Here is a 25996-nt window from a genome sequence, read left to right on the forward strand (position 1 = left end):
TTATGTTAATAAATCCCTGCAATTATAATTTTCAATAAAAAATTATTTTATTCTTATTAATTTATTGTTATATATTTTTTTCGTGTAACACAATAAAAGCATTATTTAGATTAAATTTAAATTAGTCGTTTATATAAATATTTACATATTATGACATTTTTTATATTTAGTTTCAACTAAAGTTTAGTGTCTAAAAATCATGCATCAGCAATATCAGTCATCCCATACAAATATTATATTAGAGAACATAAAGTTTTTGTATTCTTAATACTTATAATAACTTTTAAATCTTAATCAATAAAGATTATTTTGTTATGAATACGTTCATTTGGCCGAAGCCAAGATTTCTGCAAACGTGAGAAATAAATATGATTTTAAGTAAAAAATAATTAGTTAACTATTAATGAGGATTAAAAAATTATTAATGAGTTGTAGAATGATCTGGTAAAGTGGCATTTTTATATTTTTTATAACATTATAATTACTTTAATATCATTCTTATAAACATCGTTAATTTATGTATATTTTATCGGAAATTCTAACAATTTTTGTGGAGGAATTAATTTATTATTTAAACTATTTTTTCATTTAAAAAAAAGGTTTAGAATATCGATATGATACTCAATATTATTTAATATTAATAAGTTGGATATTAAAAAGTCGCTTTTAAGATTTTTTTCAATATGCAATATTAACTATATTGCAAAAGCGATATTAAAATTGTTATCCTGCCATTAAAATATTTATAAACAAATTAACATAAAAATAGATAAAATAAAAGCAACCAGCTTTATAAAAAAGAATTCGTTTAAAATATAAACAATGTTAACCAATCGTTTTTAAGAATTTTTTCTTAATGAGCTCTGTTGGAATCTCTGTACTAAAATTGATAATTCTGCTATATTCTATGTTGTTTGTTTGTTAACAAATAAATGAAATATAGCATTGGTATAAATTATTCCATAAACATCAAAAATATTGAGATATTCATGGTTTAAGAAAAAATAACGCAAATCTGTTAATTTTGAATAAAGTATACATAAAATTGCAGATGTATAGTTCGACATAAGCAATTTTTATTATATAAAATCTGTAACTTATTCTCTGTAACAACATTATATATATATATATATATATATAATTTATAATTTAAATTTTGGCACTCGCCTCTTAAATCCCATCAAATCCTTCCAAAACTTACTTTCTCTCTTGTTTGCAAAAAATACAAAAATATCCTTTATCCAAATAGTTTATAAAAGCAATTATGGCAGTATGGTTTATCGTTTTGTTCTTTGAATGTTCCTTTATTTAATTGTTTCAAACAAAAAGCGCAAACGAAGTGTTCTGGATGAATTTCCTGAACATCGCCGTGATGCATCTGCCGGCGATCGGCTTGTGGCAAACCTGCACACAAGGAGCCTCTTTTAGCATGGTAATGGGTCTCGCAGTAGGGCAGACCCTCATGGTCAAAGAAGGACCCGTGGTGGAAAGGTTGTCTGCAATCCTGGGAAAAAGAAAAGAATCGAATTAGGACATATGAATCGTGGACACATCTAATTTAGAGCAAGTAAAGGTGCGAGGGATCAATTTGTTAAAATAAATTAAAGGTTAGAGGTATATTTGCCCTGGTAGACGTTACAACCATATTTTGGGATTGTAAGATCTGTGAAAGCCAAATGCATTTGTTTTTTTAAATATCTGAACCTATTCCATATGAAACATTAGAAATATAAAGTGTAGTTACTTAGAATGTCTGAATCATGTGCAAATCCAGTAATTGGTAAGACAATCCAGTGATAGAAAGCCAAAGCCAATAATGCATAAAAAACTGCAGAAGAGAGTATCGTTTTCCCATTAATTTTACGTATTTTGATAATAATAGTAATAATTGTAGTCTGCCCAAAGGCAGGTCCATGGTGTGAGAGCCACCACATCAAATGATTTCCTTGCCCTTCATCCCATTACCACTATTCTCTATCCCCATTTTTTATTTCATGTATTTTCTTTTCCGTATTTTGATGTCCAGCAATATTATTTAAATGTACAAAATTATACTATTTTATTAATAAATGTCGATTAGCGTTGGAATGAATAAATAAATAAAGGAATATTTTTATGCAACACAAATTAAATACTGGTTTACTAGTACTAACGAGAATTTTTGGTATAATTATTTATAACAAAATAATATATTGCATTTATAGTTGCATTTTGAGTGAATAAATATAAAAAGAAAATTTCAAGAAAAAACGAGAAATATAGTTTTAGTTGTTAAATAAAACTTAACATCATTTTTTATTTATTAAACGCCCTAAGATAAAATTTGACGATTTAAACAATTACTACTGGATTCCTAAACTAATACTATTAGACTGATAATAATTATCTAATAAATGCAATTTCTTTTACAATCACAAAATTAAGAAACTACTTCTAAATCCCAAAAAATTATTAGAATGGCTATATTTTTCTTATAAATGTAATTGTATTATAGCCTATATGTCGACAGCCGATTAGCATATTTATGTATTATAATAAATAAATAATTTACTTATAAAAATTCAATAATTATTGAAAAGATTAAAATTAAAGATTTTAGCCAAACGTGTCAAAAATATTTATTTTATTTTATTTATTTCTTTAGCGCCCATGCTAATATTAGGACAACTATTTGTTAAGTTTAAGAAAAAGCAACGCAAATTAAATATTTTTCCAAGTAAAATGAAAAAAGTGTGTACAATATACTCGTACGTGTCGGTAGTAATTAATTATTTATCAGAATTAGAATATCAAAAAATGATATTACTTTTTTTTATTATTTATTAAGCAACTTAGTAATTAGATACTAAAATTTATATATTATATAAATGCATTTTATGAAATAAATATGCAAAGGTATGTTCGAAAACATACTAGTACCAAAAAAAAATTATTAAAAGTTTTTTGAAAACAAAAAACAAACACAATATCAAAGAACACACATTTGGATGTACTCAACTTCTGTTAACGATATTAATAAACTAAATAGCTAATTATAAAATTTAATCTGAATAGCTAATTTTAATGCTAATGGAAAGATTACGTTAATATAAATAATTAGGTGATATGATCAATCAAGTCAAAGTCAAAGCAATTTATCCGTACTATTTACGATTGCTAAAAGTAAACACCTTGAGTATATTTTTATAAAAATATTAAAGGGCAGGACCTTGAATTTATTTTTTGCCAAAATATAAAAAAACTCGTCATAGGGCAAATATTATGCACATGTCCTGATCAAGGACAAATGACGTATCCTGATCGTATCAGGAAAAACGTACAAATGCATGTACTACATACACTTGCAATTCAAACGTGTGTGTTTTTTGTATTTGTGTTGTTTTGTTTTTGTTTATATCTTTTTTGTTTTTTTTTAATTTTTATTTACATTTATTTCATAATATATACATTTATATATAAAGTCTAGTGTCTAATTAGTAGGTTGCTTAATAAATAATAAAAAATATAAATATAATCTCATTTTTTGATATTCTAAGCGTCGTCTGCAAAATATTTTTGCGTGTGAATTTTATATGATCAGTACAGTGAAAAGTGTTTGAAGACAGTGTTGTGTTTTCCTTAAATTGCATTTTTCCAAATGCAAAGAAGAACCTGTAAAAAATGGACAAGGGGGCATTGCAGCATCGGTTTCCTTATAAGAAAACCTGGACTGCCATCATCATTGTTCATGTCATTTAAAGGCATTTTTAAGAGGGCATCTGAAGATTCATTTTTTGGGTAAAAGGGGCATAATCATAAGTCTTATTTATTTATTCGTCTTCTTCCTCAACGCCCACGCATTTTGGGCATACTGGTTTACCTTCCATGGCATAAAAAGATTTACCGGATACTGGCTTCTTGCAATCCTAAATTCAAACATGACATTGCGATTGATACATCAACATATATAATCGTTTAAAACATAACTTTCGTATTTGGTATATTTTTATCTGACTTACCCTGCAGACAAAGCAGTCGGGATGCCACTGGCTGTTCAATGCAGATATATAATTTTCCATGATTGGACGGTTGCATCCTCCACATTTGGGAGCAAACATATCGAAATAGTCATTGCGACAATAAGGTTTACCATCTTTTTCGTGGAAACCTTCTTCACCAAATTGTTGACCACATTGGGCGCAGAAGAAGTGCTCTGTGTGCCAAGTTTTTTCTAAGGCTGTTACGCATTTCTGGAAAAGATAACGAACAATGATTAAGGGGAAAAATATAATCTTGTTGAAAAAATTTCAAAGTTTGTAGTTTATATATGGTTTTGCTGGATAGATTTTATATTTACATCCAAAATAGCTCCATGACAATACGCGCATCTTGGGCTGAACAAATTATGGTAATCAGGTTCGCAGTATGGTGTCCATCTCTTTCGAAGAAGTTTCTTGTTCCCAATTCTTGGTTGCAATGGTTGCAAACGAAATGTTCAGGATGCCATGTTTGCCAAGGGCAGTTATGACTTGCCCAACAATGGCTTTGTCACAAGCACCACAGCTTCCTTTTTGAGCAGTATTAACACCTTGTCTGGACATGTCTGCTTGTAAGTTTCCTAACATAGAATCTAATTGATTGATCTTGTGGGTGATCGTTTGCACTGATTTGCTCGATTCTGTCACCGTTTGGTGCTGGTGAGAGCTCGAGGTAATCTGAAAAAATAAAATAAAATGCATGTAATAAAATAATAACATTATTGAAAATTATTGTTTCATCCATTATATCTGATAGTGCATGTGCGATGGTTTACACATGGCGTTCGGTTTTGACATTTCAACCGCTTGAAACGCCGCCAAGTTTTTCTCGAATTTCCAATTAAGTAATGATGACTTTATATGTAAACCAATGCACTTAAAAATTGAAAATCGATATATAACATATATTCGGCCTATGACGCAATGTTCGGAAATAAGTTACAGAAAATCAAGCAGAGCCAGCGTCAACAAATCGCGCGAGGTCGCATGTTGTGAAACGATGTTATAACCGAAATAAACCAATGTTTATTTTGTAAATTTAGTGACTAAATAAAACTCCAAAGGTAGTAGATCGATGTCACTGTTGCAATATCCAAACAAAATAACCGTGATTAAAAAATATTAAAAAGGCAATCTAGTAATCCCCAACACTTTGTTTTAACCGTACTGTTTATGTCCCACAAGGATCCTTTCTTCAGGTGGTACTTGGTAATCCTGCTGCAGCAAACTAAAGACTGAAGCTTGACGTTTTCCGAGATTTAACATGTAAACTAAAGCACGAGAGAATTAGGATGTCCGAAGGAAGAAGGGGAATCAGTTTAGTATATGAAGTAGCGCCAAGAAAGGCCACACGCGGACGCGCAGGTTCGCGCCGTGTGCAAATTCAGAGAACAGGGTTTCGAAGGCGAACAAATTCAATTTATACAACGAATCTAAAAACTTTTAAATTTTCCCAACCAGAAAATATTTTTTCAGTTGTGTCCTTTAATCCATTATTCTTTTCCAGAAATGCGTAGCAGCCTTAGAAAAAACATCGCATACCCAGCACTTTTCATGCGCCCAATGTGGTCAACAATTTGGTGAAGAAGGTTTTTCACGAAAAATATGGTAAATATTATTATCGCAATGATTATTTCGACGTGCCTGATCCCATTTGTGGAGGATGCAAGAATGATTTTTCAAATAAAATATCATAAACAAGTAATAAGAAATACATACGCATCATATATTAGATGAATATGATTTCATTGTAAAGATATCTTCAAATTCATGCAATACTATTTTAAGAATAACGTTGTTATTGATTTCTAATAAATTGATATTTATTAAATAATATTATAAATTTATATTATAATATGAATAAATATGATAATTAAGATAGATCATTAATATATATGTAATTGAATATTTTAATATAATTGAATAAATATTTACAAGTAAATATTAAAATTAAAAATATAAGTATATCAATTAAAAAGTAATACTTTATGATTATGTTTGTTTATCTATTTAATTCTTTATTAATACAAGTAAATAAAATAAAGTATAAAATGAGAAAAATTATAAGAAAAAAGCATTCAAAACCAACATGGGAAAAGTACTTCTATTATTCGCAGTTGTTTGTGTTTGCGGCGCGTTGGTTTAATTGCACCAGGTAAATTGAAATAATTTAGATTCACAGGATGATTTTTGATATTATAATTTTATTTTTAGCGAATTCAGATAGTGTGACACAACCGATGGAAAAAAAAATGTTGTGGCTGCAGAATTGAAGGTTAAAACTTGTCAAAATCCAAGTGAAATCAACGCACGTAACAAAAATAATACCATTGGTTTCAGATGACCTGGTTTGAAGCTGAAAATTTCTGCAAAGAACATCTTCAAGGAACACTAGCTGCCATAGAAAATGATGCAGAATACAAAACTCTCAGCACATTTCTTATTACAAGTAAGTATATGGAAATACCATGAAAACTGTCATCATGGTCTATAATGAGCCTCCTATGCAGAATATCCGCACCTGGAACATTTGTGGCTAGCAGGTAACAACTTGGCAAGTTCCACTGGTAAGTTTATGTGGTATTTTTCCGATCCTAAGGAGATGACGTATGAAAAATGGATTATCAGTGAACCTAACAACCAGAATGGAAACGAAAACTGTGTGGAAACTATATACAGAGGACAAGATCACAGATGGAATGATGCTCCTTGCAATACGGTAATAAATTTCATTTGTGAAGTCAAAGTGATGGAAACTACAACACTAGAGCCACCAACTACTATATAAGCTCCAACATCAATAGATACGTCAACAACGACAGAACCACCAATATGTAAACTATATGTATGTATATTAATGTAAATTATATGATAATTATTAATAAAAAAAATATTTTTAATTTACTTGATTGTTTTTGGATTTACCTAGTACCAAATTTCAACCTGATTTTTCTTAGACCAAGGTTGCAAACGATAAAAGACCGATGCGAATTTTTTTATTACGCCACAAAAATATTCTGAAATATGTTCCGATAAAATTAAACATAATGGAAGGAGCGTTTTAATTGGTTTTTCCTCTTCTGTGAGTAACGCGCCAAGAGTGTGGGACTGCCGAGCAAACATTAATAATACAGTCAATTGGGAATGATCCAAAACCTAAAAGATCCGATATCGTGTGCAATATGCAATGACAATGTTATCATTAATAAAGGATTGGTAAAACTGAGAAGAAAAATACATTACAAATAATGACATGACAATATAATCTACTTGGATAGGCAATATTTGGCTTGCACGTAAATTGTTTGATCATCCACGCAAATTATAGGAAACCGCCCTGGTAGAGTTGAACTCCAAAAAAAAGTTTTTCCAATGCCATTTCAAACAACAGTGCCTGAATGAAATACTTCGGTCTTTTATTTATTTTTATCAATCGACAAAACTGAATAATTCACTGAAAAATTTATTTTCTATTCATAAAGAATTAAAATTTTAGAATTGTTTGTTGACAAATGACACTTAACAGTAAGTAATAATAATAATAAAATAATAATATTTTCTGAAATAGCACCATTCAAAATCTTGATAAAAACGTAATTAGATTAAACAAATATTTGCTCAAATATTAGTATCAGCTTCAAAATAAAAAGTAATACTTTTATGACCTAATGACGTGCTTTCATTCACCTAGACATACTTTGAACTATAATAAAATGAGATGAATATCTTGAAAATTCAGTATAAAAGAATTGTGAAACAGGTAAACTCTCATTATCAGTTCAACATGAGGAAACTAGTTTTATTATTTGCAGCTATTTGTGTTAGCTGCGCCGTTGGTTCAAATGCACCAGGTAAATTGGAATGATCTAATTTTTATACTTCAACCTGAAAGATGATTTTTGTATAATTATTACTTCTAGTGACATTAGATAGTGTAACCACAACTGATGGAAAGAAATATGTTGTGGCTGCGAATCTGAAGGTAAAACGTGTTGAAATGTAGATAAAAGAAATGCCCTTAGCAAAAATAATACCATTGGTTTCAGATGACCTGGTTTGCTGCTGAAAATTTCTGTAAAGATCATATTCAAGGAACATTAGCTGCTATAGAAAATGACGCCGAATACAAAACTCTTAGCACATTTCTTACTACAAGTAAGTATGTAGAAATATCATAAAACTGTTAGCTTCAAGGTATTTAATGAGTTTCCTATACAGAATATCCGCAGCTGGAACATTTGTGGCTAGCAGGCAATAACTTAGGAAGTTCCACTGGTAAATTTATGTGGTTCTTTCCCGATTCTAAAGAAATGACATATGAAAAATGGATTGTTGGGGAACCTAACAACAAGAATGGAAACGAGAACTGTGTTGAAAGTATATACAGGGGACAAGATCACAGATGGAATGATGCTCCTTGCAATATATTAATTAATTTTGTTTGTGAAGTCAAAGTAATGGCGACTACAACACCGACAGCAACGGATACACCGACAACAACGGAAACACCTACAGCAACGGATACACCGACAGCAACGGATACACCAACAGCAACGGAAAACCTACAGCAACGGAAACACCTACAGCAACAGAACACCTACAGCAACGGAAACACCTACATCAACGGAAACACCTACATCAACGGAAACACCTACAGCAGCAGCAACAGCAACACCGACAACGCTGACGGAACCGCCCGGAGTACCGCCACCGGGTTTCCCGGAATGAATAAACAAATATGAAACAAGTACGACAAATAACTGTGATATATATATATATATATATATATATATATGATTTTTAGAAAGCAATTTCATTGTGTAAATTCCAATTTAAATGTCAATTCAATATCTTCAATATATTAATTCATACTGATTGTTGTCTAAGAAATATGCCTGAATCCAGATGTTTGATATGTTGTTATGGCTTAATATATTTTGCAAATTTGATTCACGGCCAAGAACATCGCAAATAATCTTCATAAGACGTACAACGACTTTCATTTGGATTATATCACTATTATTTTAAATAGCAATACGTTACAAAACAGCAATTAGGAAAGCAGTCATACTACGTTAATGGCATTTAGTTAGAAAATTAAACAACTACACATTTTAATGATGTTTTACGAGATAGCATGTAATTTTGTGAAAATAGATTTAAGTATTACAGCAGACCAGTTATTGTTTTAAAAATAATTAATTTTATGAAAACATTCAGAAATATAGTTTTAAAAGTAACGCTAAAAGTAACAAATCAACTTGTAATTTAAAATCATAAATGAAAAAATATATGTATGGTTAACAAATTATAATACCTTTTGCAATTTGTAAATTAGGTATCTTTCAGGATAATTTCTTAATAAGTTACAGAATGACTAATTCGACAACTTGTAATTTAAATAAATAAAAAAAAATATTATGAAATAGTATACTGGCATAAAATAATGTAAATCTGTGGAACACACGTGCCTCGTATTACAAATATTCAATTAAATATATTGGTTTTAACGAGTAATACAGGTGTAAATAAATGAATTAATCAATTTATCATTTAGTGTCATGTTATCTGTAATTTGGATTATTTGCATTAATATAAAATTAATCGATATACTTTTATTTAAAATTAATAAAATATTTCTGTAAATAAAATATTTCAGGAAAAGAGGAAGATCTATCTAAATATGTGTACATTTTCTTGTCTGCCAAATGTTAAGTAGAATATAATAAATCAGCAATGCGCCTTTGATAATAATTTATATGCAAAAGTATCTATTTTCTCTTTTTAAACTAATAATAGTACTACTAACACCTGTCTTTACTTGGCAAAAATTGGCGATCAACAATTCAGACGCGTGAAATGCATCCCGATATAATCCAACAAGAGTTTTGCTAATTAACATGATGTGATAATCAATTATTCTAAATGTGTGCCAAGTCTCAATAAATTCGCATGATCTCCTTTTGAAAAGATACCATGGTGCACCTAGACCAAACGTGCTCTCAACCTGAAACTAGGCTAGTTTCAGGTCAGAGTGCAATTTCGCATATTTCGAAAACTACCGTATGCACCAATTTAAAATTTTTGAAACAATCTTAGTAAAGTATAATTACAATGTGTACCAAGTTTCATTAAATTCGCTTGATCCCCTTTTAAGAGGATACCATAGTGCACCCAAGCCAAAAGTGCTTTCAACCTAAAACTAGGCTAGTTTTAGGTCAGAGTGCAATCTCGCATATTTCGAAAACTACCGTATGCACCATTTTAAAATTTTTGTCACAATCTTGGTAAAGTATAATAACAATGTGCGCCTAGTTTCGTTAAATTCGCATAATCCCCTTTTGAGAAAATAGCACCATGCACCTAGGCCAAAAGTACTCTCAACCTGAAACTAAGCTAGTTTCAGGTCAGAGTGCAATCTTGTATACCTCGAAAACTACCGTATGAACCAATTTAAAAATTTTGTCACAAACTTGGAAGGATGAAGTAAAGCTATTTTAATTATTAAAAAATTCTCTTTTTTTTATTCTGCAATGTTAAAGACGGTACTATATCCTTTATGTAACAGTTATAAAAGTATTCACAGGACGTATTTATTATTATGTTCCTGAGAATTTTGATAGAACACGAGTAGGTAGAATTATTGACTGGTATTTTTAAAACCAATGCCAGACTGTGCTAAGTGGCTATTTTTCTTGCAACAAGTAAAGCATATTAAATTTCAAATAAGATACTTTTGACTAGATCTTAAATGTTTAACATCAATCAATATGGATATCGGATGATCAAGGTCAAGTGGATCCACAAATTGGGTCATCAGAAAAATGTGTGATGTGTATTTTCATGGATAGGTCAGGGAGGATGGATAAATACCTGATTCAATAAGAAAATTCCTGAACCAGAAACTAATTTGGATAAAACGAAGGAAGTGTGGCAGATTTTGGCACAATGGTCTGAAGATTTTGTATGTTTATAGTCAATTTTAATTTTTACAATTTTACGTGTTGTCCTTTTAGGATGCGAGTAAAAATTATTGTAAAATGAAAAAATATGATGTCGCTAATAATTTTGCATACAATATGAACCATTTACATGTGTCTTACAATGCTTATGATGATGAAACTTCTTACTATTTGGTGGACCTTCATCTTCGCAAAATTACAACATCTAATTTCAGCAATCGATAAATCGCCACGAGTCCATTAAGCGCCAAAATAATCAAAATGTTGGATATTTAAACTTAGCACAATATCCTCTGTATACAAAGACTTCTAATATAACACAGTCGGTCTATTTTTAATGTAAACACTATCTAAAAATATTCATGCGACATATTAGACCGGCATACGTAATTTAGCGATTTTTTTCGGATCGCTTAATAAAGATGGTAAAAATAGATCTAAATCTTCTATTAATAATTGATTTCTTTCTAGGTTGCTAATTACTAATAATTATCGCATCTGTCTCCATTTTTCAATTAAATTCGATAAATTTATATGAGTTCTTTTAGTGCTTGGAAAACATTGAACAAGTCAAGAAAAATATTAAAAGAAAATATTTTATCTTATTAAAAGAAGTTATCAATTTTAGTTTTTACTATTACAGTAAACTTGTCTAAGGATAGTCTATATGTATATCATATATTTAGATAAATATAATATATATAAATAATTGTCTATAAAGTATTAAATTAATTAGCAAAATTAGTAAATCATGATAAATTATCATGATAATTCATGATATCATTATAATTATCTTCTTATATTATTTAATACGTAATCTTACAAAATCTATTTATCAATTCTTGTCAAAAAAGGCGGAGCTTTTTAGGAAATGACGACGAATATTTGTGTTGTTTTAATGGTTTATCAAATATATTACATTAAGTTCTGAAGGACATATATAATAAATTGCCACTTTGAAAACAGTCAACAGAAAATTTATTATGCATGCTACGTATTTTATGCCCGAAATATATTTGAAATGTTAAATACAAATTGCACACAATGTCGTATTTTTATGTAAATTTTACAAATCTAGGCTTTGTGAATGTAAAAAATTATGGTTTATGGGTGAATAATAATACATCTATGTAAGAAACGTAAGGCTACGCGCAAAATTCTAAATAGTATAATTACCTAAATAGTCTAAACAGTCTAAAAATCTAAAATACCAATAACAAAATAGACTTTGTGTTCGATTTGGAAAAATAAAGTAAGAAAAATTATGTGGAAATCATATATGTATGCAAAAATATATATTTTAGAGTTACTATAATAAGAATTTTTTTCGAATTTTAGAAATAATTAAAAAATAGTTAAAAAATCCTGAGCTATTTAAGAATTAGCAACACCAAGAAAGTAAAAAAAAATAGAACTTTTGAAACAATAAAAAAAATAAATTATGATTTGTGAAAAAATATATGAATATAGCGTTTTGGTCTACTAACTATTTGAACAATCAATCCTGATTATTATAAGATCAATTTTGTAAAAATATTTAATATGATAGTAATAAATTATTAGAATTTAATTTATTTTTATGGACGTAAGAGACAAAGAAAGTCTAAATAACATGCAATGTGAAATAGCAAGTCTTCTACGAAATAAAAATAAAAATCTTGCAATCTAGTGTAGTGTTTCGCATATGAAGAATTGAAATCTAAGCTAACTTATTTAGCCTGGCTCTCAACAACCATGTGAACATATTTTTCGCGACATTTGCGAACAGATAACGCTGCTAATAAACGAACCCACGTGAAATAAACTAGCTAAGACTTTATATTATGTCTCGATTCAATTATATAAAACAAAGGGTGAACGAACTACACTTTCCCATCAATATCCCTGTCTAAATTTCAAAGAAATCAAACAACTAAAGATATGAAAATCTATAATTGTTCTATATACACATACACTTTCTATCCAGGGATGAAAGACAAAATGATAAAATATTTTTATGTTATGTATGTAGAAAATGAAATCCACCAACCTTGAAGTCCGATAAAGACGCCATCAGGTCGTCCAATTCTCTAGTTGCTGAAGAAGCAGCAGGTGCTGCTCCAATTTTTCGGACCATGTGCGTTGTCATACGTTCAGAATGGAAAGGTAATCCATCAGAATTTGGTGGTCGATTTGTTTCGGAGAATAACACTCCTTGGAAGACATCCTAAAAAAATATAGACATAGAAATAAAGACACTTTTTTAGAATAATGTATAAATTCTAAAGCAAAAATGTTTTAGTTGTGATCATAATTTACTACGAACCTCATTTGGTGCAGGTCTTTGCCCCTGGTTTTGTTGATTAGTAGCTGCATACATTGGTTCGATAGTTTTCGTTTCTCGTACGGTTGTCGTTACTTGTTTGCCAGGACGTGGAGAATCACTAAAATTAATAATATTTATTTATTACCACAATATTGTCCATCATTAGAACAAGCCACTCTCTTTATTTCTATTTTTATTCTAATTTTAATAGTATTATTCATTATACTATTATTCTTATTGATATTTACCCATTAGCGTAGTAATTCATAGTAGAATTTGCAATTGGTGCTGCAGAATTCAGTTCTTGAAGTAAACTGTCTACTGATGGTCTATCTAATGACCCACGTGGACCTAGAGTACCATTTGGTGAAGTATAAATTGGACTAGCTGTTCCATTCATAGCTAAAAAATAGAGTTAAAAATAATTAATTATTTAGCACATACAACGTTGATGTGTCTTAAAATTATGATCCATAATTCATTTATCTACTTACATCGATCTTTATCATATATAGATGCATAATGAGCATTGCTCAAATCTTGCAGCAATGAATCCAACTCCGACAAATTATGGCTTGACGAAGGCGTCTTCCTTGGTTCCGGCACAGAAGGAGTCCTGGATCTCATTTGAACTGGAGACTTCACCTGAGAGTTTCTATCTCCGTCCATTGCAGGAGTATCATAATGAACTGTGCGAATTATGGTTCCACTTGGAGAAGTTGTGGTTCCGTAACTGTTGCCGGTGCCATCATAGGCGTTACCAGTGTGGTGGCCTCCAGGTCCGCCGTGGTGGCCGCCGGTTCCTGATCCACCATGATGGTTGATGGAACCTCTAAAATTTCCAGCATTTAAGTTGGTGCTTCCGCCGGTGTAACTGAAGGCAGCACTTCCACTTCCACTTCCTTGGCGACTATGGCTCTGGTAGGAACTCAGCGGCTGTAAAAAATAATTTGAAACAATATTAATGTCAATATCTACATTAATTTATGAATTAAACCATGCAAATAAATTATCGATTTAAATAATTAGGCAGTTATAAGTGATAATTTTTGATTGTAAAAAGAAATGTGCATGAAAACTTTTAATTCTGCTAAATATGCTTTAATATTGCTAAAAGCTTATTTGTATACAATTTTTAGTTTATTTGTCTAAATAATGTATGTAATGTGAACTTTATTTGTATAAATTGGTATATTCTAGAAAATACAATGTGTAGAGATGTCAGAAATCTCAGACTGTGGAAGTTCTAATTTACTAAAATAGCCACAGTTGAGATTAATTAGGCCATCAGGCAGGTCAGTGTTTTAATTGAGCGAGATATTTTAATTTCAGCGCAGAAATAAAGTAAATGGAAAAGCATCTTAGATTAAAGAAATTCGTAGAAATTGATAGAAATAAGCCTTAAACAATATGTAAATATTTCTCTAGCAATAACGTTTAAGCTTATATAAAACAAATAGTCTTCAAATGTTTGCCCAAAAAATATAAAAAGTCCCTAGAACAAATTTTGTAATACATTACAAAATATTTAAATTTAGACTTGTAATTAAAATATTGGATAACTAGTGCATGAAACAACTCGGTGACTCAGTTGATGTAAATATCAACATAAGAGTACAAACGTGTTATATATATGATGCACATGTAGGAAATCTATAAATATGTGAACTTGCACTAAAATTTGTTCCGTGGCAAATTTCCAAGCACGATACGATATACTAAACAAATACCAATTCGGAAAACAAAATCAAAAATATTAAATACAATGATTTAAAAAATAAAGGTGTATATATAACAGCTTAATCACAATTGCTTGGACAGAATAAATAGTAATAAAAACATATTTCGTTCTAAAATGTAAGGTAAATTTCAAAGTAAGGACTTTAGTTACTTCCAAAAATGTTTAATTTTTTATGGTACAGAATTTTCTAATAGCACTGTCACTGGGCTAAATATTTTTATTATAAGCACTATGCCAGAGTATCGGAATATTTACTACCAAGTAAAATCACATCACTATCCAACTTCTACCTTTCTATCAACTTTTTTCATAACAATCCGTATCCGGAACGTCTCCGGAGTTCTCGTTCCGGGATTTTGGATTACACCACTTGTCACAGACATTTTAGTTGAATTTTTATAAAATTCACTTTGATTTTAGGTCGTTTTAAACTAACGTTGGCAAACTAAACATCGTGACTAGAAACGACAGCTTCGCAAACTCATAGTATTCTGATTTAAATTACCCGCCAACCGAACGCCGGTACATAGAATTCATGAGAGAGTGCGTACGGTGAGTTTGAACGCGGAAATTATTTTAAATTAAAGCAAAATAATTGATAAAAATTTTAATAATATACTTATACATTATATAATTAAATATCTTATTCTAAAAATAATCTTTGGTCTAGTTTTAATCTATTTTAAGTTGAAAATGTAGGTTCTTCCACGACCAAGTAGTGATAGACTCCAATGGTGATGGATGATTTATAAATTATCAATTTTATAATAATAATAATTATCAATTATTATTTGTAAATTTTTTAATATTTTAATTTATTGCCAATTTTTATAAATACAAAATTTTGATTTTTGCTCTAATGTGTTAATATATTTATTTAACTTTTATCATTTACAATTCCACTTAAAATATCAACAAGGTCATCAATCATCAATGATTTTATTTAATTTCAGAAAAGCAATTGTAAGTAAAACCTGTTTCATTTTACCCCGTTCTCCCGTAAATTTTCCAGCAAATGCTAATTAGTCTATCCCGACCATAATATTGCTTATTAATTTTATTAGTACTAAAATCAGATCTGACCAACTAGACGTGTTAAATTTAGGTCAGGGCAGCGTCGAAACATCTGCCAATTTTAAAGAATCGTCTCTGCATACCAGAATAGAAATATTACAAAAATTTTAATTTTTAGATAGAAAATCTATGACACTATCTGCCAGGGCCGGATGTAACACAAACTTGGTAAAAACAGAAATAAAAAATATGGACTTTTATAACATAGAACTTCGAAGATTTGCCGCTGAAGTTGATAATTTTACCCAAATATTACCCAATAGGCCTAAATCTATATTATTCAAGATTGTCTAAATCTTTCATCAAGTTTTGTATTCAGAATAACCACTGCCCGAAGCCACCCACGATTTGTGGCATTTGTCCAAACATGAAAAATAGAACGATCATGTGACGGAATCAAATTATACGTCTAGTAAAGACGTAGGATTTGTGCCAGAGTTTAGAATTTAGTTGATGGGATTGATGTTACTGTGCTGCCGACTTGAGAAAACCGAGAAAAACTATCGGGAAATGGTTCAGAACTTAGGTTCATACGACTGAGGACAATAGTTAAATGTAAGCCGGTGATAAAATAAGTTTACCCAATGAAATTTCAATATTTGTAATAGTAGTATTTAATTTATATTATTATATACTAGTCATTTACATAGTTTTATGTCTTACCTGTACTGTATGAGGGCTAGTTATAACTCTGGGTGCGTTAAGAGAACCATATCCGCATGTGGCTTGCCCGGAACCGGAAACGTTACCATGTCCGGAACCACCAACGTTACCATGTCCGGAACCACCAACGTTACCATGTCCGGAACCGGAAATGTTACCATGCCCGGAACTGGAAAAGTTACCGTGTCCGGAACCCGAATGTGAAATTCCACCATGACCGCCTGCTTGCCCTTTATTTATAGAGCCCGGCACTGTGTTTTGCAAATCAGCTAATAGAGCATCTGAAAAAGAAAAATATGATTAAAAATATTTATTAAAAAAAAATTAGGTTTGTTTGAAATTTACCAAATGTGTTATATTCATCAAATTCAGCATGGGTAGATTTAGTATTATATTCTTCAAAGTAATTTTCAATTTTTACGTTATCAATTTTCGGCATTTTTATAGTAAAATTTAAATACACACAGTTTTTAAAAAGTTTTGTTCATAACTGGAAGCACTTTAATTGTTAGACACAATTTACAAACAATAAACTTACAGATGTATAATAAATTTTTTGGAATCATTTTTAATTATTATTAATAATAAGCTCTAGATGCATGCTTAGAAGAAGATTTATCGTTTTTCTAAATAACATTAGTCACCATAAAACATTTTTTAAGAATGAAAAGTTATATCCGGACTTTATAACGTGACTCATGAACTATTTTATAAACTTGGGAAGCAAATGATATATTTGAAACGAATACTTGAAACGAATTTCAAAACTTTCAATGGAATAGAAATAACTTTTTTTCTATTTTTGCTCAATAAATAATATAACATGAATCAAACTTGTTAGCGATAATGATAATGTTATATAAAAATATTATGAAGTATAGTAATATAATTTTTGTAACAAATTATTTACTTTTATGTGAATACTTGTAAATTTTAACTAAAAAAAGGGCACACATGATAATTAATTTTAATTTGAGAACTAATTTATCGTTGAAAAGAAAGTTTGGAAGGAAAGTTTAGAAGGAAAGTAATTATGCCTTCACTTTAATAATTGCATTTAAAACTTCAGAACTTATAAACTTTCCAATAAATTACTTTTAAAGTACTACGGAAATTGTTGGCAAACTGAAAATTATTAATAAATGTGAACGCAGTTAGGAAAATTTAAAAAATGTCAGGCAAATAAAATTAATTAATATTATAAAGTATATAATTAATAAAAAAAAAGGTGTTTACACCCTTAGATTCGTCCCGAGATAATAGACAACCAAAACCTTTAAAATTTAGGAAAAATTGAATATGCAGGCATTTATCAATTTATATATTAATTAATTGATATTATTACTAAGCATCTTTTTCCCAAATGCACTATTTAGGTCTAACCAAATCGAACCGAACTATTTAAGTTCTTAAAAACAATTTTTGCTAATTTATTAAATTTCTCAGTCTGTGGCTAAATTTCTGCTTGATGAATTCTGAATTTTTCAGGAAACATTAATTCAAATTACGATTATTCTTGTGGCTTATGTTGAATGACATTTTTAAACGTTCATTCATATACAATTCTATGTTTTGTGACGTTATCATCGCCATAAAAACCGGTCTGGGATTTCAAGTTTATCTGCAATGAGTGTGATAGACCTCGAGATGTAAAGAAATCTTTAGATTTGCATATTCTAGAGATGAAACAGATCATTGAAAAAGATAATATAGAATTAAAATATTTGAGAAAAGGGAAAACTGAAATTTGAAAATTACATATTTTTCTCGAACAGTAATCTACTTTGTATCGAAAGGCTACTTTTCATATCACATAAATTTTTATTTCGCAATATTTATGTTATTTAAAATAAAAATACCTCAAGATTCCTCTACAGACTAGTTTTTTATTATCCTATAAAAATATGTATATATTCCTTCGATTCGCCTATTTTATAACCCTGGTAAATGATATAGATAACTCAGAAGCTCTTCAACAATTCTTTGAAATAGTTGCAATAAAGTAAGCCAATAAATGACATCAAAGTAGGAAAAACGAGTATCAAATCAAATAAATATCAAATAAAAAACAGAAATAGTGACTGAAAATAGTTGACCTTCGAATATCGAATATGTTTTATATGATCTTGTCATGCGTTAGGAATTTATGTATTGCGATTGTCTTGATGGTACTGGAGGAATAATTTTCTAGGGCTTACAATTTGGGGAAAAAAATAAAAAAAATGTTATAGAAATTTTTTTTTACTCTTACTCAACTTTTTTCAGTTAAGGAAGAAGTAATAATGGTAAATTCTGCTCATCAACATTTATTTATTAAATTTGATAGATGTCCACAAAGGACAGTCAAAATAATGTTTATTAATTAGGAAATCAATGTGTTCTAAATAAAAGCATTCTCAGAACTTAAGAATCAAACTCATACTGTATTTATAACAAAAGGGTTTGTACTAAAAATAATTAATAAAGACTGATAATCAGGAATGCAGTATATTATATATTATACTGTATACTCAGTCGAAAAACTATATTTAGAACAAAATAATAAATAAGCAAAATTTCTAAATTTTGATAAGCAAAATTATATACATTTTATTCATTGTCTGATTTTTTATATATTTTTATAAAACATCTTATAACATAAACACTTTCAAAATCAAATATTGCAATCATTCAATGTGGTAATAATAATGATTACACGATACTTTATCATATCTAAATACTTATATTTACTGATTGTGAATAACTGCAGTTATCAATATTATTTCTTGAATCAATAAATCAATGACCACAAGATAATATATCGAAAAATGAGATAAATACCAGACTTTATATAAGAAATGTCTTAGGTATCAAAAAAAGTTTTTCAAATTCCCAGCAACCACTGGTTCGATACCCTTTTTGATCAGCTTGATATCAAGCAGTAATGATATCAGATTTTTAATTGAGATTATAGCGTTTAATAATGATCTCTAATGGATAATTAAGTCAAAAAGACAAATTAGGTACGTTAAGAAAAATCACAACTACTGGGTTGTGTTCTAATAGCCATCTGTTTAATTAATTATTTTATTTAATTTTAAAAGAAATGGATTTTCGTAGTAGTAGAAGAATATTATTTTAGAAAAGTAATCTTGTTTTCTAGACCACTAAATGCATTTCATAATTTATTGAGAACAATTTGCCACCAACATTTAAATTAGACACTTGTAATTCAATTTACTATATAATTAGAGCAATGGTATAATAAATTAATAAATAAATAATCACAAATTTAATTTTTTTACCACACTTTCACAAAAATATAACCATAAATTATAAATAATTTTTATTTAATTAGACACCTTATTTTCACAAACTTTTAGTACTTTTTTATAAATACATTCACTTTTTTACTACTAACTCCGTTCTCCACAAAGCCTCGTTATCAACTATTCTTATTTGCACAATTGAAGATTCACATACAACACATACTGCCTATCTGAGACGACATAAAGATAAAACGCGTATTAAAATTAAAATTATGATTCACAACATACTCGGGTTTGACCACAAACTGGATTTAAAATAATTTATTATGAAAGAAATTTATTTTCCTCTCAATAACTATAGTCAAATGAGGTCATATCCGAACGAACGTTCATATGGAACTGCGTTACCGCGAATTTTTTGCGCTGGCGGAATGCATTGTATACACAACTGGGCGAATTCTGGGTAATCTCACGAATTGAGTGAACTTGAGAAGTCGGATTGTTTATTTGTGATGCTGATTTATAATACAGGGCCGATTCAGGGGATAAATGGTAAAAAGACCCAGCCAACACAATATCAAGACACTGTACTCTGCAATATTTTATTGTATTTTTAAATCAAGGCAACATACCTATCCTCTCCCCCAGACAGGAGGGCCTCCACCACTAAATCAGCCACCACCTCAATATTTTGGATATTATTATTATTAATTATATTTAAATTGAATAGAAAGTCATACTAAAGTTTTAATCAATCATATATATTTTCTTTCATTTAAATTTTTTTTTAATACATATTAATTTATTTATTTTTAAGTTTATTAAAAACTAGCAAACCGGGCGAACTCCATTTCACCACCAGATGGTTTCATTTTATGTAACATTTCGTCTGGTGATTAAAAGATGAAGAAAAAAATTGCCTGCTGTTGAAATTGAATAAAAATTTGCACAATACACGTGATTGATTTGATGGTTTCCAATTGAAATGTTAGGAAACGAATAACATATTTTTTTACTTTTTTGCACAATTTTACAGTGAACACAATGCCGGTTTGTCACATGAAATTAACTGAGCAAAAAACAATGAGTAGTTGTCAAACAAATGAGTATCAGTTAAAGAAAAAATATTAGTTTGTAGTACACGCTAAGTATCAGAGATGACGCTGCATGCGAAAAAAAGTTTTCCGCTTTTCTGTTGAAATCTTTCTTCAATTTTATTTGCTATAAACCTCACGGACTCCGAGACCTTTCCAACGAATGCAAAATCGTCGAAATCGGTTCGTGCGTTCTGGAGTTATATCGTCAGGAAGGAAAACCCGACTTATTTTTATATAAATAGAATATATAAAACATTTGAAAGTTATTACAGGTTTTTCCAATAATATATGTTATTTTAAACTTACAAATATCGAAATAACACCTCCTAAGTCACCTCCTATCAATCACATGAGATTTTTTATGTGGGGGGGTCTGACAAAAAATCACGAAATATCACGTGAAGGAGGGAGGGGTATAGTAAGATATCACGTGTTTCGATCACGTGATTTATGAACCCCCAACTAGTAATTTAGTTAGTAATACTACCAACTATTGTGATAAACGTTGGTAACTAAATAATTAAAATAAATCAAAATTTTCAACAAAATTCAAAGCATATTTTCTATACTAGAATAATTTTTATAGCTCCAAATACTAACTTCAATGGTTGAATATTAAGTAAACCTCATATTAATGATTTTTAGTGATAAACTTTAGTAAAGTGAAAAATTAATAAATAATAAAAATTTTAAGAAAAAAATTATCCAAGTTCCACACATTTCATTTAAATTTAATCCAAAGTTTATTGACCGACGATCACTATGTAAACAATATGATGGAATGAAAATAGAACATAAAAATTATACAATGAATGCTTATAAAGCACGAAAATATAAATAGACAAAAACTTAAAATTGAAATAAATAGAATGAAATTAGAATAGTAAATCTTATAATAGACAATACAATTATTAGGATAAAACATATATTCATATATCAACTATGCACTTGAAAATAGTACTCTTGAAATACGATTCTATTTTAAAAAGTTTGTCCAGAATATTTACAAATATTTTGAAGTTTACCTTTACAAATATTATATAAAATTAGAAAGCAAAATTAGGTACATAGCTAAATAAAATTACTATATTAAATTTAATATTACAATAATAGAGATTCAAAATTCGTTTCGGTTTTTAAATCATCCATAAGTAACCAGAGATAAAAATGTGTGGGAAGAGATTGTGATGTCCTTTGCAAATAGTAACAAAAAATATTTCGTGGAAAAACTCAGATAAGATAGATAATTTTGTAACGAATATTTTAAACTAATTTTCTACATTATATCATCATATAGACTTATAGAAACAATGTACCTTATCTTTTTAAAAAGATAGAGTACTTGTAGGTAATTTAAAATTAATGTAATTTAAATAATTTAATTTAATTCTTGTAAACTATATAAACTATTTAAAGTGTTTTTGTAGAGATTTTAAGCTATTTACTTATACTTTTTACTATAATTTATTACCATAGTAATTTTACATGAATCACATTTCACTATCTTTGTCTAGCCAATTTCCTTCCTCTATCCATTTACAACTATTACAAAATTTACATCGAATAACAAAAATAACTTATGAATCAGATTTCAAACAAACTTTCAAACACATGTACGATTATGTTTATTATTTGTATACATTTATCAATTAGCTGACCGTGATTTCTGATACTTGTTAAGTAATAAGTAAGTAATAAATGTCAGTACACAAACCGACATTTTCACAAATAGGCAGCCTTGGAAAATAATTCGCACGTCTATTTTAGGAGAGAGCTATTTCTAGTTTTGCAATTTCGGTGGAAAATCGAATTAAATGTGACCTACTACAAGTAAAGGAAATTTAAATGCAGGAAGACTAAGAAACTTAAGTTTGTAAAGGTCAAAATGAAAAAAATTACAGATCTTCCGCAGATTTGGATTGGACAAAAATTGGATTTAAATCCTGAAAAAGTTATAACACTATGTTTGCCTAAACAATAAAAAAATATGTTTCTCATAATTATTAAATGCTAAAATAGAGTTATTTTTAGAAGTAATTTAGTAGTTATTAAGAGTATTTTCATTTATTTCATAATTTGCAAGAGTAAAAATAACATCCAGCAACAATTGTATAATACGCTAAATAACTTATGCTCTCATGTTTTACTGCCTATTATGTGCAATCATTGAAAATTATTTTCCATATTTTTAAATGGCAAAAAATAGTTAATGAACTAATAAGACCTTTGGTATACTGGTATTATTAAAATACATTCTTTACCTACCATATATACATTATTCATAATTCTATTGGAGCGCCGGATGAATTATGAAATAAGTTTATTAGAGGCACGACGTATTATTAAGGTTTCCATAAACATGTTCAAACTAATTAAATAAACAGTAGTTATTTAAACTAATTATTTTTTAAATAATCAATAATTAAAATTATTTTAATTGGCTAGTTGAAGAAATAATTAAGTTAGTCATTTTTGAAAATGCAATAAAATTTGCTGAGAAACTGAAAATTCATACTATTAGTAGGTGTTTAATGTTAAAAAATACAAATAAATATTATATTTTATTGTCTGCCATCAAAATATGTATAAGTGTCATCTATTAAAAATTCTCTTGAAAAATCTCTTGAACAAGTAAAAATATGAAAATTGACCAAATTCTAGTTTTTATCATAGAAAGTGACAATAAAAATACATCTGATTTGAATTACATAAAGCTAACCTTACAAAAATTGATCAAATTGCCAAAACGTCCTGAAAAAATAAAAAAAGGTGGCGTCCATTAATCACGTAAGGTTTTTAGGGAGACAAAAAATCACGAAATATCACGTGGGGGAGAGAGGGGTACAGTAAGATATCACGTGTATTTATTTTTTAACTGAGATTTTTTAAAAAAATCAAACATTCCCAAAAAAATTTCAAAAATATCACAGTTTTATCACGTAACTAAAAATACACGTGATGTTTGGTTGGGGAGCGGGGGTAATTTTGAATATCACCATGTATCACCAAGGGGGGATCCAAAAATCCTTAAAAACTCGCTCACGTGATTAATGGACGCCCCCAAAGTCAAATTGCAATTCTCATTAATCTGATAGGGTGATTATGATATTAAATTAATAAGGAATTTGACTGAATGTTGTAAGATAACCTTTAGTACAGAAATGTACCTAGTCAGAAAAATAATGATGATCTATAGAGTCTCTCAATTATATAATATTTTAAATCATCTATTATTATTTTCTTTAAAATTATATGTGTATGGAAACCTTAAGCTTTTCATTTATCTATTGCGCAGATTTTACGCTTGATAAAATAGACATACCAAAACTATTGGCATGGAACAATTTGTTCTTGCAACAATGCGAAACGTCATGCCTTTAACATTCTAAAATTATAAAACGCATTTGCCAAATAGTTTTGGAGATTAGAAAACGAGAGAACATAGTAATAGATAATATACATATGCATATTTTTACCTAAATGCCTGAGAAAAAATAGTAAAAATAGATAGAAGTCAAGCAATGGTTGTAATAACTATGGAAGAACCAATAGGAACTAAAAATATTTATAAATAATTGTTTATAAGTTCAATGAAATAAGATATCTAAATTTATTCGTAGATTTATTATTATTAAACTATGTTGAAATATAACAATTTTCACCAAAAATTATAAAATAATTTTTAAAGAAGAAATTAATAATTACTTCCCGTAGGGCAAGTTATAGAATTTCAGTTTGCAAATACAAAAAATAAGTTAGAATCCTCTGATGCTTTTTATTCTGAACGGACGATTTTTTGTATATACATAAATGTTTACATCTCTTGTAAACATACATAAGTTGTAGTACAATAAGATCGTCGTCGCATAATTAGAGTACTTACTATTTTTCTCTATAAAATATGAATGATAAAATGATTGCAGTATGTGAACAAACCAAATAATTATTAACCCTTTCCAGTCGCGAATTCCGAGATTTATATGAATTTCTCGGCGGCATCCGAGTGAAAGGGTTAAACATTTATCATTGCTAAAACTATTCAAAAAACAAAATACGTATTCTCAAACCTTCAGTTTTAACAATTTAAAGAAAATGCAAAGACTGATCGTGAGAAATGCAACAATATTTATTATATCAATTTGTTCTTTGCTAATTATGCACTTTCTTTACTTTCCATACAAGAATGCACAGATTCTATATTAATATGTACGCTATTAATTAAAAAACTGGATTTCAAAAAGCAGAAGATGTTATAAACTAAACCAGTTTTAGTCTATTAATTATTATTCAACAACATGATTAAAAGTTCCAAAAATAACGAAAACAGAAGTAAATTACATATAATTATTCAAATTTGTAGAGAATCGCACAAAATTGAATATACAACATTTCTGTAAGATAACAGATAAAAATAAAATGTATTTTATAATATTATTTATTTTGTAATACAAAGTTTTAGCACATATACTAACGGTAAATATAAGCATCATGCCAAAACAAACTGACCAAAATAAATACAAGCAAGACCTTTGTAGACATTAGACACATGGGAGATGAGCTTGGGAAAAAATAAAAAATATTTGAAGTAGAGAAAACTTCATTGAAGAAATTCAATCAAGAAGAGGATATAACAGCAAAGAATATATATTTGAAATGAGAAGATTTTTGGGAGACTTCACTGAACAATCATTTAAAATATCGACATTGGTTAAAAATCAGAATATCCTGCAGTTCATTTCATTTTCAATACCTATTTTTAATAATGAAGTAACTTACTGATACGTATTCTGCATCAACTTCAGATATTCAAAATCATTTCCTATAACTATTATTATTATTACAGTAACTTACTAATATAGGCTTCTGTATCAACTCTTTTCCTCCTTGAAA

General features: G+C 28.9%; 2 protein-coding genes across 3 annotated transcripts in view; both read right to left on the reverse strand.

Annotated features, from left to right (window-relative positions):
* LOC113382808 (paxillin-like) overlaps window positions 1–25996 on the reverse strand; it is a 96887-nt gene that overhangs the window by 25152 nt on the left and 45739 nt on the right. The gene's annotated exons all lie outside the window — the stretch shown is intronic.
* On the reverse strand, window positions 3777–4613 carry LOC113382810 (paxillin-like). The gene is given in 5 exon segments (XM_026621046.1): window positions 3777–3905; window positions 3999–4229; window positions 4337–4410; window positions 4413–4490; window positions 4493–4613. Coding segments are annotated over 5 exon segments (591 nt in total). The 5' UTR covers window positions 4605–4613; the 3' UTR covers window positions 3777–3809.

This window comes from Ctenocephalides felis, unplaced genomic scaffold, assembly GCF_003426905.1.
Source record: "Ctenocephalides felis isolate EL2017-DRISC unplaced genomic scaffold, ASM342690v1 CF-g0.4_SCAFFOLD_03570, whole genome shotgun sequence".
NCBI lineage: Eukaryota > Metazoa > Arthropoda > Insecta > Siphonaptera > Pulicidae > Ctenocephalides > Ctenocephalides felis.